A 14,508-nucleotide genomic window follows, 5' to 3' on the forward strand; every position below is an offset into this window, starting at 1 on the left:
GAGCTGGTTAAACTGTAGTAGGGTCCACATAGATACTAGTCTTGCTGGTGTAGTCTATAGCTGAGCTGGTTAAACTGTAGTAGGGTCCACATAGATACTAGTCATGCTGGTGTAGTCTATAGCTGAGCTGGTTAAACTGTAGTAGGGTTCACATAGATACTAGTCATGCTGGTGTAGTCTATAGCTGAGCTGGTTAAACTGTAGTAGGGTCCACATAGATTCTAGTCATGCTGGTGTAGTCTATAGCTGAGCTGGTTAAACTGTAGTAGGGTCCACATAGATACTAGTCATGCTGGTGTAGTATATAGCTGAGCTGTTTAAACTGTAGTAGGGTCCACATAGATACTAGTCATGCTGGTGTAGTCTATAGCTGAGCTGGTTAAACTAGTAGGGTCCACATAGATACTAGTCATGCTGGTGTAGTCTATAGCTGAGCTGGTTAAACTAGTAAGGTCCACATAGATACTAGTCATGCTGGTGTAGTCTCTATCTGAGCTGGTTAAACTAGTAGGGTGCACATAGATTCTAGTCATGCTGGTGTAGTCTATAGCTGAGCTGGTTAAACTGTAGTAGGGTCCACATAGATACTAGTCTTGCTGGTGTAGTCTATAGCTGAGCTGGTTAAACTGTAGTAGGGTCCACATAGATACTAGTCATGCTGGTGTAGTCTATAGCTGAGTTGGTTAAACTGTAGTAGGGTCCACATAGATACTAGTCATGCTGGTGTAGTCTATAGCTGAGCTGGTTAAACTGTAGTAGGGTTCACATAGATACTAGTCATGCTGGTGTAGTCTATAGCTGAGCTGGTTAAACTGTAGTAGGGTCCACATAGATACTAGTCATGCTGGTGTAGTATATAGCTGAGCTGTTTAAACTGTAGTAGGGTCCACATAGATACTAGTCATGCTGGTGTAGTCTATAGCTGAGCTGGTTAAACTAGTAGGGTCCACATAGATACTAGTCATGCTGGTGTAGTCTATAGCTGAGCTGGTTAAACTAGTAAGGTCCACATAGATACTAGTCATGCTGGTGTAGTCTCTATCTGAGCTGGTTAAACTAGTAGGGTGCACATAGATACTAGTCATGCTGGTGTAGTCTATAGCTGAGCTGGTTAAACTGTAGTAGGGTCCACATAGATACTAGTCTTGCTGGTGTAGTCTATAGCTGAGCTGGTTAAACTGTAGTAGGGTCCACATAGATACTAGTCATGCTGGTGTAGTCTATAGCTGAGTTGGTTAAACTGTAGTAGGGTCCACATAGATACTAGTCATGCTGGTGTAGTCTATAGCTGAGCTGGTTAAACTGTAGTAGGGTTCACATAGATACTAGTCATGCTGGTGTAGTCTATAGCTGAGCTGGTTAAACTGTAGTAGGGTCCACATAGATTCTAGTCATGCTGGTGTAGTCTATAGCTGAGCTGGTTAAACTGTAGTAGGGTCCACATAGATACTAGTCATGCTGGTGGTGATGGTCCCCAGATGTGATGATTCATTCTGCTCTGTTTTATGTACAATGATTTGATCTTCAGAAGATGTTATGAATTAAAATTCAATACATTCATATTGTTTTAATCTTGTGCATTTCCATGAATCATGATGTGTGGTGTTGATGTATATTAGTTGTCATTCAGAACCATTGATATGTTTTCTCAGTTGGTTCTCTGTCTCTATGTAATTCACTTCAGTATCATTGAACAGATTATATGCTCGGCCCTAATTGATGTGTTCTCTGTCACCTGGAGCTGCATGGAAAATGGTCCAGGAACAAAAGGACAATTCAGGACTAGCCAATTACAAGCTGGTATCACTTACTTTCTACAAAACTATATGGTCTGGTTTCCCAGACACAGATTAAAACTAGTCCTGGACTAAAAAGTATGTTCAATGTAGATGTCCAGGAAACCAGCCCTAAATTTGGCATCTTTCATCCTCCCATACTGCTCAGTCAAGCAACATTAAACCTGTCCAGCAGGTGGTGCTATTGACCAAACAATAAAACCAGCAGATATCTTGACTTGCCACTCAGTATATCAGTAATGTTCAGAATAGTACTTTAATATCATTGGAGATTGATGGTCTTATTAATCCACTATCCAGAGTCAGGAACAGATGCAGTTAGGTCTGCTACTGTTCAGTGATTAAATATGATTTATGGTGATGGGAAATAAAAAATCCAACACTAAACTTCATCTAGTAATAGTTTTCCTTTGTTATTTATTCCAAGGTGTGTCTTTAACTTCTAAATGTATTGTGTTGAGGTGAGCTAGTGGTGTGGCTGATAGAATAGAATGAAAAGGGAGGATGGGAGGGGAAATGGGCAGATATATCAGACAGATGAGGGAGAGAAAGATGTTCATACAGGAGTTAGTGTCTCTGTTCCAAATAGCTCCCTGTTCCCTGTGTAGTGCACTAGGTTTCTTTAGACCAGATCTACAGTAGTGTTCTATATGTTAGATTGTTTCTCCCTGTCATTACAACATGACAATATGGTAATGACTTTAGTGGGGTCCTCCTCTTTGTTGTTATTGTAATTTTGTTATGTGTGTTGTCAGGTTGTTCCTCTGTGTTCCTAATTGAAAATCCATTAACAATGAATCACAAACTAATTATATTCCAGTTGTGTTTAGACAACTTAATGTCTGACATCCCTCAGTTCTGTTCAGACCCATTGAACTGGGTCACATTCTTTTATTTCAATTTAAAGTTTAATAAGTGTTCTTGATGTTCAATCAACAAACAAATCACATCCCACATTCAGACATAAATAATATAATACAATTAAACAAAACAACATATTTGCAGCAGCACTGTTAGTAATTTCCAGCTTTAGCTGAGACAACGAGTAAAGAATGAGTTTTACAGTTCCTTACACAACATGTATTTCCACTCATTTAATCAGGCCATTCTCTCTGTCCAATGTGGAATATAGTTGAGTAGTGGAGACCAGAGTCTATCAAACCTGGGCTGTCTCTTGCAGAGGTCATCAGTGAGCTTTCAAGGAAGAAAGTCAACAATCTGGTCAATCCACATTTTAAATGTAGGAGAAGAAGTAGATGACCACAGTAGGAGAATACATTTCTTATCAAAGTATGTGATGTCATAAAAAATAATGATCTGTCTGGATCACAGTATGTAATGTCATAAACACATGTTCTCTGTCTGGATCACGGTATGTGATGTCATAAACACATTTTCTATGTCTGGATCACAGTATGTGATGTCATAAACACATGTTCTCTTTCTGGATCACAGTATGTGATGTCATAAACACATGTTCTCTGTCTGGATCACAGTATGTGATGTCATAAACACATGTTCTCTGTCTGGATCACAGTATGTGATGTCATAAACACATGTTCTCTGTCTGGATCACAGTATGTGATGTCATAAACACATGTTCTCTGTCTGGATCACAGTATGTGATGTCATAAACACGTGTTCTCTGTCTGGATCACAGTATGTGATGTCATAAACACATGTTCTCTGTCTGGATCACAGTATGTGATGTCATAAACACGTGTTCTCTGTCTGGATCACAGTATGTGATGTCATAAACACATGTTCTCTGTCTAGATCACAGTATGTGATGTCATAAACACATGTTCTCTGTCTGGATCACAGTATGTGATGTCATAAACACATGTTCTCTGTCTGGATCACAGTATGTGATGTCATAAACACGTGTTCTCTGTCTGGATCACAGTATGTGATGTCATAAACACATGTTCTCTGTCTGGATCACAGTATGTGATGTCATAAACACATGTTCTCTGTCTGGATCACAGTATGTGATGTCATAAACACGTGTTCTCTGTCTGGATCAAGAACAAAATCCTGCTGGAGATTAAAAAGACAGAGACACTGGGTCATATCAAACTGTATATGTTCTGTTCAGCAGTATGTATAGATTGAAGACAGTGCCACTGGGTCATATCAAACGGTACATGTTCTGTTCAGCAGTATGTATAGATTGAAGACAGTGACACTGGGTCATATCAAACTGTATATGTTCTGTTCAGCAGTATGTATAGATTGAAGACAGTGACACTGGGTCATATCAAACTGTATATGTTCTGTTCATCAGTATGTATAGACTGAAGACAGAGACCCTGGGTCATATCAGACTGTATATGTTCTGTTCAGCAGTATGTATAGACTGAAGACAGTGACACTGGGTCATATCAAACTGTATATGTTCTGTTCATCAGTATGTATAGACTGAAGACAGAGACCCTGGGTCATATCAAACTGTATATGTTCTGTTCAGCAGTATGTATAGACTGAAGACAGAGACACTGGGTCATATCAGACTATATGTTCTGTTCAGCAGTATGTATAGACTGAAGACAGAGACACTGGGTCATATCAAACTGTATATGTTCTGTTCAGCAGTATGTATAGATTGAAGACAGTGCCACTGGGTCATATCAAACGGTACATGTTCTGTTCAGCAGTATGTATAGATTGAAGACAGAGACACTGGGTCCTATCAAACTGTATATCTAATATGTTCAGTTCGGCAGTATGTATAGATTGAAGACAGAGACACTGGGTCATATCAAACTGTATATCTAATATGTTCTGTTCAGCAGTATGTATAGATTGAAGACAGAGACACTGGGTCATATCAAACTGTATATCTAATATGTTCAGTTCGGCAGTGTAACGTCCTGACCAGAGTTCTTATGTGTTTTGCTTGTTTAGTGTTGGTCAGGACGTGAGCTGGGTGGGAATTCTATGTTGTGTGTCTAGTTCGTCTGTTTCTGTGTTCAGCCTAATATGGTTCTCAATCAGAGACAGCTGTCAATCGTTGTCCCTGATTGAGAATCATATATAGGTGGCTTGTTTTGTGTTGGGGATTGTGGGTGGTTGTTTCCTGTCTCTGTGTTTGTATTCTGCACCAGATAGGTCTGTATCGGTTTGCCACTTTTGTTATTTTGTATTTGTTTAGTGTTCACAGTAGTTTTTGTTAATTAAACATGTTGAGCACTGGCTACGCTGTGTGTTGGCCCGATCCCTGTTTCACCCCCTCTTCTAGTGAAGAGAGGGAAGGCCGCTGTTACAGGCAGTATGTATAGATTGCCAAAATCTGGTAATCTCTCTACAACTCCAAAATAGATGAATATAGGTTCCACTTTCAGAGGTACATCTTTTACAATCAGGAGAAATGTAAAAGGACTCATTCTATGGAGTCTCACTGAGGTGTAATAGAATGTGTAATTAGATTATTTCATTTTACAGGAGTAAAGGAGGAGTCCACATTCTCAGAAAGGAGATATATGATATAGGAGATGTAGTCTTTGATGGACTGTTCTGTAGCAAGAAGGCTCTCAACTTCATTCAGCTGAGCTCTAAACCTCCCCTTGGAAGTCAATGAGGAAATGACCTGTCTAATCTGAAGATATGAAAACAAACTGGATCTTGGCACATTGAATTCACTGCAGAGCTCTTGAAAGGCTTTCAGTGTAGTAGTGTTCTGATGTAACAGGTCTGAAAAGGTTCTGAACACTAGAGAATGCCAAAGATGAAAGTTGGCATCACTCAGGGCTTTTGGCAAGTTTGGGTTGCGTACAATAGGTGAGTGGAATCACTCAGGGCTTTTGGCAAGTCTGGGTTGCATACAATAGGTGAGTGGAATCACTCAGGGCTTTTGGCAAGTCTGAGTTGTATACTATAGGTGAGTGAGAGCATATCTGGGATTAATTTTTACTTTATTTCATTTATTTAACTAGGCAAGTCAGTTAAGAACAAATTCTGATTTACAATGATGGCCAAACCCGGACGACACTGGACCAATTGTGAGCCGCACTATGGGACTCCCGATCAGGACCGGATGTGATGCAGCCTGGTTGTCAAGGTATTTCCTGTAGTCCTTCCATGCTAGTAGGGTGCTGTAAATCACAAAGGTTTTGGCGATGTTGACCACTTCACTAAAGTTATTCATGAATAGAATTGAGCTTAGGGACAATGAACCACAGGATTGGGCCTCTATCTGAATCCACATTGAGTCTTGTCTTTTTGTGATCCATGTTAACATGTTGTGGATTTGGGCAGACCAGTAGTACAATTGAAGGCAGGAAATGGTAAGACCACCCTTAGATTCAGGTTTCAATAGAGTGGAGCACTTGATCCTAGGGTTTTTATTGGCCCATATACATTTGGTGATGCTTTGGTTGGTTGTTTTGAAAATAGAAACTGGGCGATATCATGGGAGCATCTGAAATAAATAGTTGAATCTAGGGAGGATGTTCATACAGAACATTGATTCTTCCCACTAAGCTGATTGGGAGGGAGATCCAGGTTCAGAGATCATTCTCAATTCGATCAAGAACTGGGAGATAATTTTCCTTGAAAAGGCAATTCAGGCCTGTTGTTACAAAGATCCCAAGGTATTGAAACCTCTGTGTCTTCCATTGGAACAGACAGAGTGTCTTCATAGAGCTGGTGAGTGTCTTCCATTGGAACAGACAGAGTGTCTTCATAGACTCCTTTTGTGTCTGTACAGGCAGACGGGACCACTGACGTCTCTTGTAAATTACAGATGGTGATAGTGCTGTGCTACATGTTACCAGACAACAGTGTGTGAGAGGTTGTTGTAGAGGTGAAGGACAAAACTGGTGTTGGCCTCTCCAACACTATCAAACAAGTCCTAGCACCACTGCATGTCAAGTTGTACAAACCTGTGACAGGGCAGCGGTGATGAGTGGTAATGTACCTGGTGTCCAAACGCTAGGATTCCTTTCCCACCACACAACTCCAGTGTACTACAAAGCTATGGCCTGAGGGCAACCAGGAGAAGTTGAACAGGGAGCTGTTCACTGTCTACCTGCATCCTGGGCTGCACACTGGAAAACAACACTTGATTGAAATCAGTCTACGAGAACAATCTGCAGGAGGCCAAATCATCATCTTCACTCTGATGACAATCGGCGAGTCAGAGAGAAACTTTTCAACCTTAAAAGGATAAAAGCCTTCATACGCAACTCCATGGGTCAGAAAAGGTTAAATGCATTGGCCATGCTGTCAATCCAGCATGACTTCATCCTGAGAATGCCCGACTTTGATAAAGTCATTGAGAAGTTTTCCCACAAGAAGGACCGCTGTGCCAACTTCCTGTTCATGTGAGCACGGCATAACAATGGTCCATAAATATGTCTAGTATGCTGCTGCATAAATGATGTAATATATCAGGGAGATGTAAATACTGTAGCTAAGAAAATAATACTAAGTGTATGTTGTGTAGTAAGCAGTTGGTAGCCCATGTGCATCACCCGAAGAATGTGGTCCGTTTCTCCCTCATGTCTTAGCCTACTGTTCTGACTTGGTGGTGCACATCTAACCTACATAGCCTGTATCTGAGAAATCTCATATTCCAATATTGTAACAGCTTTCATTGTTTGCTTACCTGCCCCCTTGTAAAAGCTTTCATTGTTTGCTTATGTGCCCCTGTTAATTTAGCCTACTGTTCTGACTTGGTGTACAGGGAGAATATTGTAAGAACGGCCCATATTCTGAATTATGTCGCTGTCCATTTCAAAAGTGCTGAACAAATAGGCAGCATATAGGCTAGATCCGTCTCAGCTCGCTCATGTCTTAATGTCCTCTTAAATGACGTCTTGCCTCTTAAACCTCTTATCGTCATATATGCCATAGTTTGTACATCTGCGTTGTTATATTGCTTATAAAGGTCCATCTCATTAGTATCTTATTAATGATTTGAGGTAATGTTAGAATGATGGTTTTCTCTGATGCTTTTCTCTGGTGCTTTTCTCCACGAGGAGAGTGATTTTACAGACCCAACAACATTATATTATAGTATCCCCTCCTCGTAACCATGGTTGCCAGTGACAGTCTATTCCAATTCAAATATTTGTGTTCAACAAACAGTTTTATAATCGACCCATGTAATTCCAGCTCACATTAACAGGGTTATTTTGTTTGGTCAATGTGCTGTCAGTGGGTCTGTATCATGTCTGTTAATGTGGATCCTCCTGGTTGTTTTGTTTGGTCAATGTGCTGTCAGTGGGTCTGTATCATTGTCACGCCCTGACCTTAGAGATCCTTTTTATGTCTCTATTTTGGTCTGGTCAGGGCGTGAGTTGGTGTGGGCATTCTATGTTTTGGGTTTCTATGATTTTCTATTTCTAGGTTTTGGCCGGGTATGGTTCTCAATCAGGGACAGCTGTCTATCGTTTTCTCTTATTGGGAACCATACTTAGGTACCCTTTTTCCCACCTGTGTTTGTGGGAGGTTAACTTTGTTTGATGGCACTTAGCCTTAAGCTTCACGGTTTGTTTTGTATTGTTTATTGTTTTGTCGGCGTCATTTCGAATAAAAGACTAAATGTACGCTCACCACGCTGCACCTTGGTTCAGTTCATTCAACAGCCGTGACAATCATGTCTGTAAAAGTGGATCCTCCTGATTGTTTTGTCCTTCCTTTTAGACCACGTAGGCCTAATAAAGTACTTCAAATGGTAAGCTAACCGCTGAGTCTGGGTCTCTCTCTTTCTCTCTCTGTGGTGACTTAAAGAAGAGTAAAGTTAAGTCCTCAACATCTATCTGAATTTATCTGAACTAACATCTATCTGAATTTATCTGAACTAACATCTATGTGAATTTATCTGAACTAACATCTATGTGAATTTATCTGAACTAACATCTATGTGAATTTATCTGAACTAACATCTATGTGAATTTATCTGAACTAACATCTATGTGAATTTATCTGAACTAACATTTATCTGAACTAACATTTATCTGAACTAACATTTATCTGAACTAACATTTATCTGAACTAACATCTATCTGAACTAACATCTATCTGAACTAACATCTATCTGAACTAACATCTATCTGAACTAACATCTATCTGAACTAACATCTATCTGAACTAACATCTATGTGAATTTATCTGAACTAACATCTATGTGAATTTATCTGAACTAACATCTATGTGAATTTATCTGAACTAACATCTATGTGAATTTATCTGAACTAACATCTATGTGAATTTATCTGAACTAACATCTATCTGAATTTATCTGAACTAACATCTATCTGAATTTCTGTCGCTGTCCATTTAGAAAGTGCTGAATGAACAGGCTGACCTGATCGCAGCTCGTTTACTTGCACTTGCTTATACTTAGAGCTAAGTGTTAATTATGTAAGTGTTGCAAGTGTTAATTATATAAGAACAAACATTGTGAATTTACTGAACATCAATGTAATAATGTTTGTTTATGGTCTAAACTCATGTCGACATTCATTATCATTGAAGGAGAATGCGGTTCTTATCCAGTTACACAAATCCACAAGGAGTCAGTAGAAACCATATGTATTGAATCAAGTCAGCCATAAGCTCCACTCTAAGGACAGCTGGATGTACCCTATACGTTTGTGGTACCGTTTGTCACCGTTATAGTGCATTTCATGTATTGTTTAGAGTTGTGTAGAGGCTTCGCTGTCAAGCAGCTAAAAATAATTGTTGTTTGCCCAACCAAGATTGACATGATAAAATCACCACTGAAAATAGTAGACGTAGACATATCATTACATACAGTATAAAACACCATCTAGAAGACATAGACATATCATTACATACAGTATAGAACACCATCTAGAAGACATAGACATATCATTACATACAGTATAGAACACCATCTAGAAGACATAGACATATCATTACATACAGTATAGAACACCATCTAGAAGACATATCATTACATACAGTATAGACCACCATCTAGAAGACAGAGACATATCATTACATACAGTATAGAACACCATCTAGAAGACATATCATTACATACAGTATAGAACACCATCTAGAAGACATATCATTACATACAGTATAGAACACCATCTAGAAGACATAGACATATCATTACATACGGTATAGAACACCATCTAGAAGATATATACATATCATTGCATACAGTATAGAACACCATCTAGAAGACAGAGACATATCATTAAATACAGTATAGAACACCATCTAGAAGACATAGACATATCATTAAATACAGTATAGAACACCATCTAGAAGACAGAGACATATCATTACATACAGTATAGAACACCATCTAGAAGACATATCATTACATACAGTATAGACCACCATCTAGAAGACAGAGACATATCATTACATACAGTATAGAACACCATCTAGAAGACATATCATTACATACAGTATAGAACACCATCTAGAAGACATAGACATATCATTACATACAGTATAGAACACCATCTAGAAGACATAGACATATCATTACATACAGTATAGAACACCATCTAGAAGACATAGACATATCATTACATACAGTATAGAACACCATCTAGAAGACAGAGACATATCATTACATACAGTATAGAACACCATCTAGAAGGCATATACATATCATTACATACAGTATAGAACACCATCTAGAAGACATAGACATATCATTACATACAGTATAGAACACCATCTAGAAGACATATCATTACATACAGTATAGAACACCATCTAGAAGACAGAGACATATCATTACATCAGTATAGAACACCATCTAGAAGACATAGACATATCATTAAATACAGTATAGAACACCATCTAGAAGACAGAGACATATCATTACATACAGTATAGAACACCATCTAGAAGACATATCATTACAAACAGTATAGAACACCATCTAGAAGACAGAGACATATCATTACATACAGTATAGAACACCATCTAGAAGACATATCATTACATACAGTATAGACCACCATCTAGAAGACATATCATTACATACAGTATAGAACACCATCTAGAAGACATATCATTACATACAGTATAGAACACCATCTAGAAGACATAGACATATCATTACATACAGTATAGAACACCATCTAGAAGACATAGACATATCATTACATACAGTATAGAACACCATCTAGAAGACATAGACATATCATTACATACAGTATAGAACACCATCTAGAAGACAGAGACATATCATTACATACAGTATAGAACACCATCTAGAAGACATAGACATATCATTACATACAGTATAGAACACCATCTAGAAGACATAGACATATCATTACATACAGTATAGAACACCATCTAGAAGACATATCATTACATACAGTATAGAACACCATCTAGAAGACATAGACATATCATTACATACATGATATCTATATATCATAGATGACATGTATAAATCCTTACTTTATATTTCCTGTAACACTTTCCATTACAGTAGCCTTATTACTGGTTAGGGTTACTGCTGCTGGTACAGTGGAAGAATGAGGCATCACAGTACTTGTTACACCACTGTACTAACAGGAACAACTACACACCAATAAACACTGTAATGTAAAGGGTTACATCATTCTCAATGATCAGTCAATACATCCAGTATTAATTTCACCTACAGTACATTGTATCCACTTCAAGTCCCCCTCCCCCCATTGTAGCTAATCATAACACATTGTACAGTTTTACAACCACGTACGAGTTATTATGGAGGCTTATAGTTAGTGTCACAGCACATCAGTTTAAGGCATTACAACATTCATTAAAAGCATTATAATATGTGCTTCATAGAAACTGTTACCCTTTATATATTCTAACCACTCTATTTAATGTATTCCATATTAAGGGTCCTAACCTAGGAACTAAAATATTTGTCTCTATTAACATTGAACACAGTTCTCTCTAACCCCTCCCTCCCTCGAACCCCTCCCTCCCTCTTACCCAGCCCCTCTGGCAGAACCAGGAAGTCCCTCCCCTCCACAACCTCTCGTCTGTGGAAACGAAACTGATCTGAGTCTCTGTGTCGTCTGTCTGTGTGAGAGTGAACAACCGTCCAAATGGCTCAACAGGGAGTTCTGCTGGACCAGGACCAGTTCTGTTGTTCTGTCTGTCTGGATCTACTGAAGGAGCCGGTGGCTATTCCCTGTGGACACAGTTACTGTAGAATCTGTATTGAGGGCTGCTGGGATCAGGATGTTCTGAAAGGGGTCTATAGCTGTCCTCAGTGCAGAGAGACCTTCACTCCAAGGCCCACTCTGAGGAAAAATAACATGTTGGCTGAGCTGGTGGAGAAACTGAGGAAGGCAGGACTCCAGGCTGCTCCCCCTCCTGCTCTGTGCTGTGCTGGACCTGGAGATGTGGCGTGTGATTCCTGCACTGGGACCAGAAAGCAGAAAGCCCTCAAGTCCTGTCTGGTGTGTCTGGCCTCTTACTGTGAGACTCACCTCCAACCTCACTATGAATCTCCTGCTTTCAAGAAGCACAAGCTGGTCAAAGCCACCGCACAACTACAGGAGAAGATCTGCTCTCATCATGACAAACTGCTGGAGGTTTACTGTCGTACCGATCAGCAGTGTATCTGTCTGCTGTGTACAATGGATGAACATAAAGGCCATGATACAGTGTCAGCTGCAGCAGAGAGGACTGAGAAACAGGTAAGACCAGAACAACTTGTTGGTGACTGTCTGATAAACAAAGAATTAAAGATACAGTAGGAACTAAAACTGTTTGACTATGAGATCATCCAAATTAAATTGATCCTCAGCAGAACAAATATGAACACAAACCTTGATTATGTTAACCCAGATTCTCCAAATGTATCACCATTTTCTAAAGTCAAACACTATTATCATTCTGAATGCCCTTTAATGAGTCCAAAGTTCAGTCTCAACTCATTGATACATTTACACCGACTGTTAAAACTATAATCATTCACATAGCAACATAATAATATCATTTCACACAGATACATTTGAATCCTTACTCTCTATGGGCCCGATGTCACATTACTATACTATTGATCTACTGGACTAATAAAGCTTGATAGCTCATTGAAGAGTGATTCTCCACAGAGGCAGCTGGGGAGGAGTCAGCAGAAGGTCCAGCAGAGATTCCAGGAGAGAGAGAAGGAGCTGAAGGAGCTCCAACAGGCTGTGGAGTCTCTCAAGGTGAGTATTGTTGACCAGAGGAGACACACCATTACACCAAGAGGACATTCCCTATTGGGCCGACACTGATTTTGAAGTAGCAGGCGGGGCTACGTCATCACATAGCCTTGAGTAACCATGACTGACTCATGTCCCCTATACATTAACATGGAGCTCTCTCTGTCTCTCTCTCTCTCTCAATCCAATTAAATGGGCTTTATTGGCATGGGAAACATATGTTTACAATGCAAGTGAAATAGATAATTAACAAAAGTGAAATATACAATCAGAAGATAACAGTAAACATTACACTAACAAAAGTTTCAAAGGAATAGAGACATTTCAATGTTATAATTCAAGTGCAAACAGAGTGAGCCGTGCGCCAGACCGAGTTCTGGAGGTGACATGGAAATGAATGAGGGAGAGTTAAGTGAGGTAGAAGGTGTGGTGAAGAGTTCAGAACCAGAGCCTGGCATCAATGGACATGATAAAGAAGAATCTGGTGCAGTAGGAGTTACATTGTTGGAGAAAGTGGATCCATACCTTTTGGCAGATCCATTAGTGGTTTCAGGGTGGGTGGGAAAGGAGTTGGGTCCAGTTGAATCAGTGAAGGTCACCTGTAGTGGACTTGTGATATTTGTTTGTGTTTCTTCTGGCCAGAGGGAGTGGAAGCTCCGTGTCACATAACATTGGTCAGGATCTGCTTCTTGCTTTGCTCTTAGGAACAGGGCACCATTTAAAGGAGTGATTTCTGGGGTAGAGTTAAGTGTGGAGGTGGAGAAATTGAAGTTGAAGACTCCTGGTGTTTGTGATGCCAGCCGCTTGGTGAGAAGCAGACCCGGTGGTGAGCGTGGTGAAACAGAGGTGTCACTGTCAGTCCTTTTGAGTTTTGAATCTTTACCCAACAAAGTCATGTTAGGATATATCAGTTATCCTGTTAGAGTCTTTGTGTTGAATCCACTGAGCTGTTTCAGGTGCAACGTTTATGGTCAAGTTGCAGCAGTTTGTAGGAGGGAGATTCCAAGATGTGGGAAGTGTGCAGGAGGTCATGGGATAGAGGATTGTGTAGATAAAGTTGTGTGTGTCAACTGTAGGGGTGTCCATGTTGCTGGGGATCAGAAGTGCCCGGTGAGAGAGAGGCAGGTTGAGGTGGATATGAGGGAGGGTGAGGGATCCTGAGAGGATCCCTGTGAGTAGTAGATCTGTGCCAGCACAGAGGGATAGGCCAACGAGTGATATATGCTTCAGTAAGGTTGGCTTCTTAGTGTTCATAACAAATCACAGAAAATAGATGTTGTGGTGACAGCTGCAGAGTAGTATTTGGTCATACGAGATTTGACTTCAGAAGAGTTCCAGGATGTGTTGAGTGGTGGTGTCCCGTCCTCCCAGGCCATTGGCGTGGTGCAGGAGCAGATAGGGTCAAAGCAGTTGAATGGGGTAGTGGGTTTTTAATGACTATAGGGTTAGTTAGAAGGGTTTTATTTAGTATTATTATATTTTCTCCTTTTCCCATGTTGTATCACAAAGTAAATAGATTTATATTATAGTCCAGTTGGGGGAGGTAATGCAAC

The 14,508-nt window shown here is 39.8% G+C and overlaps 2 protein-coding genes across 3 annotated transcripts in view; both read left to right on the forward strand.

The window, feature by feature from the left end:
• The window catches only part of LOC120052291 (E3 ubiquitin/ISG15 ligase TRIM25-like), a 65,997-nt gene that overhangs the window by 23,485 nt on the left and 28,004 nt on the right, over positions 1-14,508 (forward strand). The gene's annotated exons all lie outside the window — the stretch shown is intronic.
• Positions 11,762-14,508, forward strand: part of LOC120052286 (tripartite motif-containing protein 16-like) — a 35,617-nt gene continuing 32,870 nt past the window's right edge. Inside the window, exons 1-2 of one of the 2 annotated variants that reach the window (XM_038999115.1) lie at positions 11,762-12,445; positions 12,863-12,958. In XM_038999115.1, the coding sequence (XP_038855043.1) occupies positions 11,849-12,445; positions 12,863-12,958 (693 nt within the window). In that variant the 5' untranslated portion in view covers positions 11,762-11,848. The remainder of the gene's footprint in view (positions 12,446-12,862; positions 12,959-14,508) is intronic. The other variant, XM_038999114.1, reaches the window with a different exon arrangement.

This window comes from Salvelinus namaycush, chromosome 8 (assembly GCF_016432855.1).
Source record: "Salvelinus namaycush isolate Seneca chromosome 8, SaNama_1.0, whole genome shotgun sequence".
Classification (NCBI taxonomy): Eukaryota; Metazoa; Chordata; class Actinopteri; order Salmoniformes; family Salmonidae; genus Salvelinus; species Salvelinus namaycush.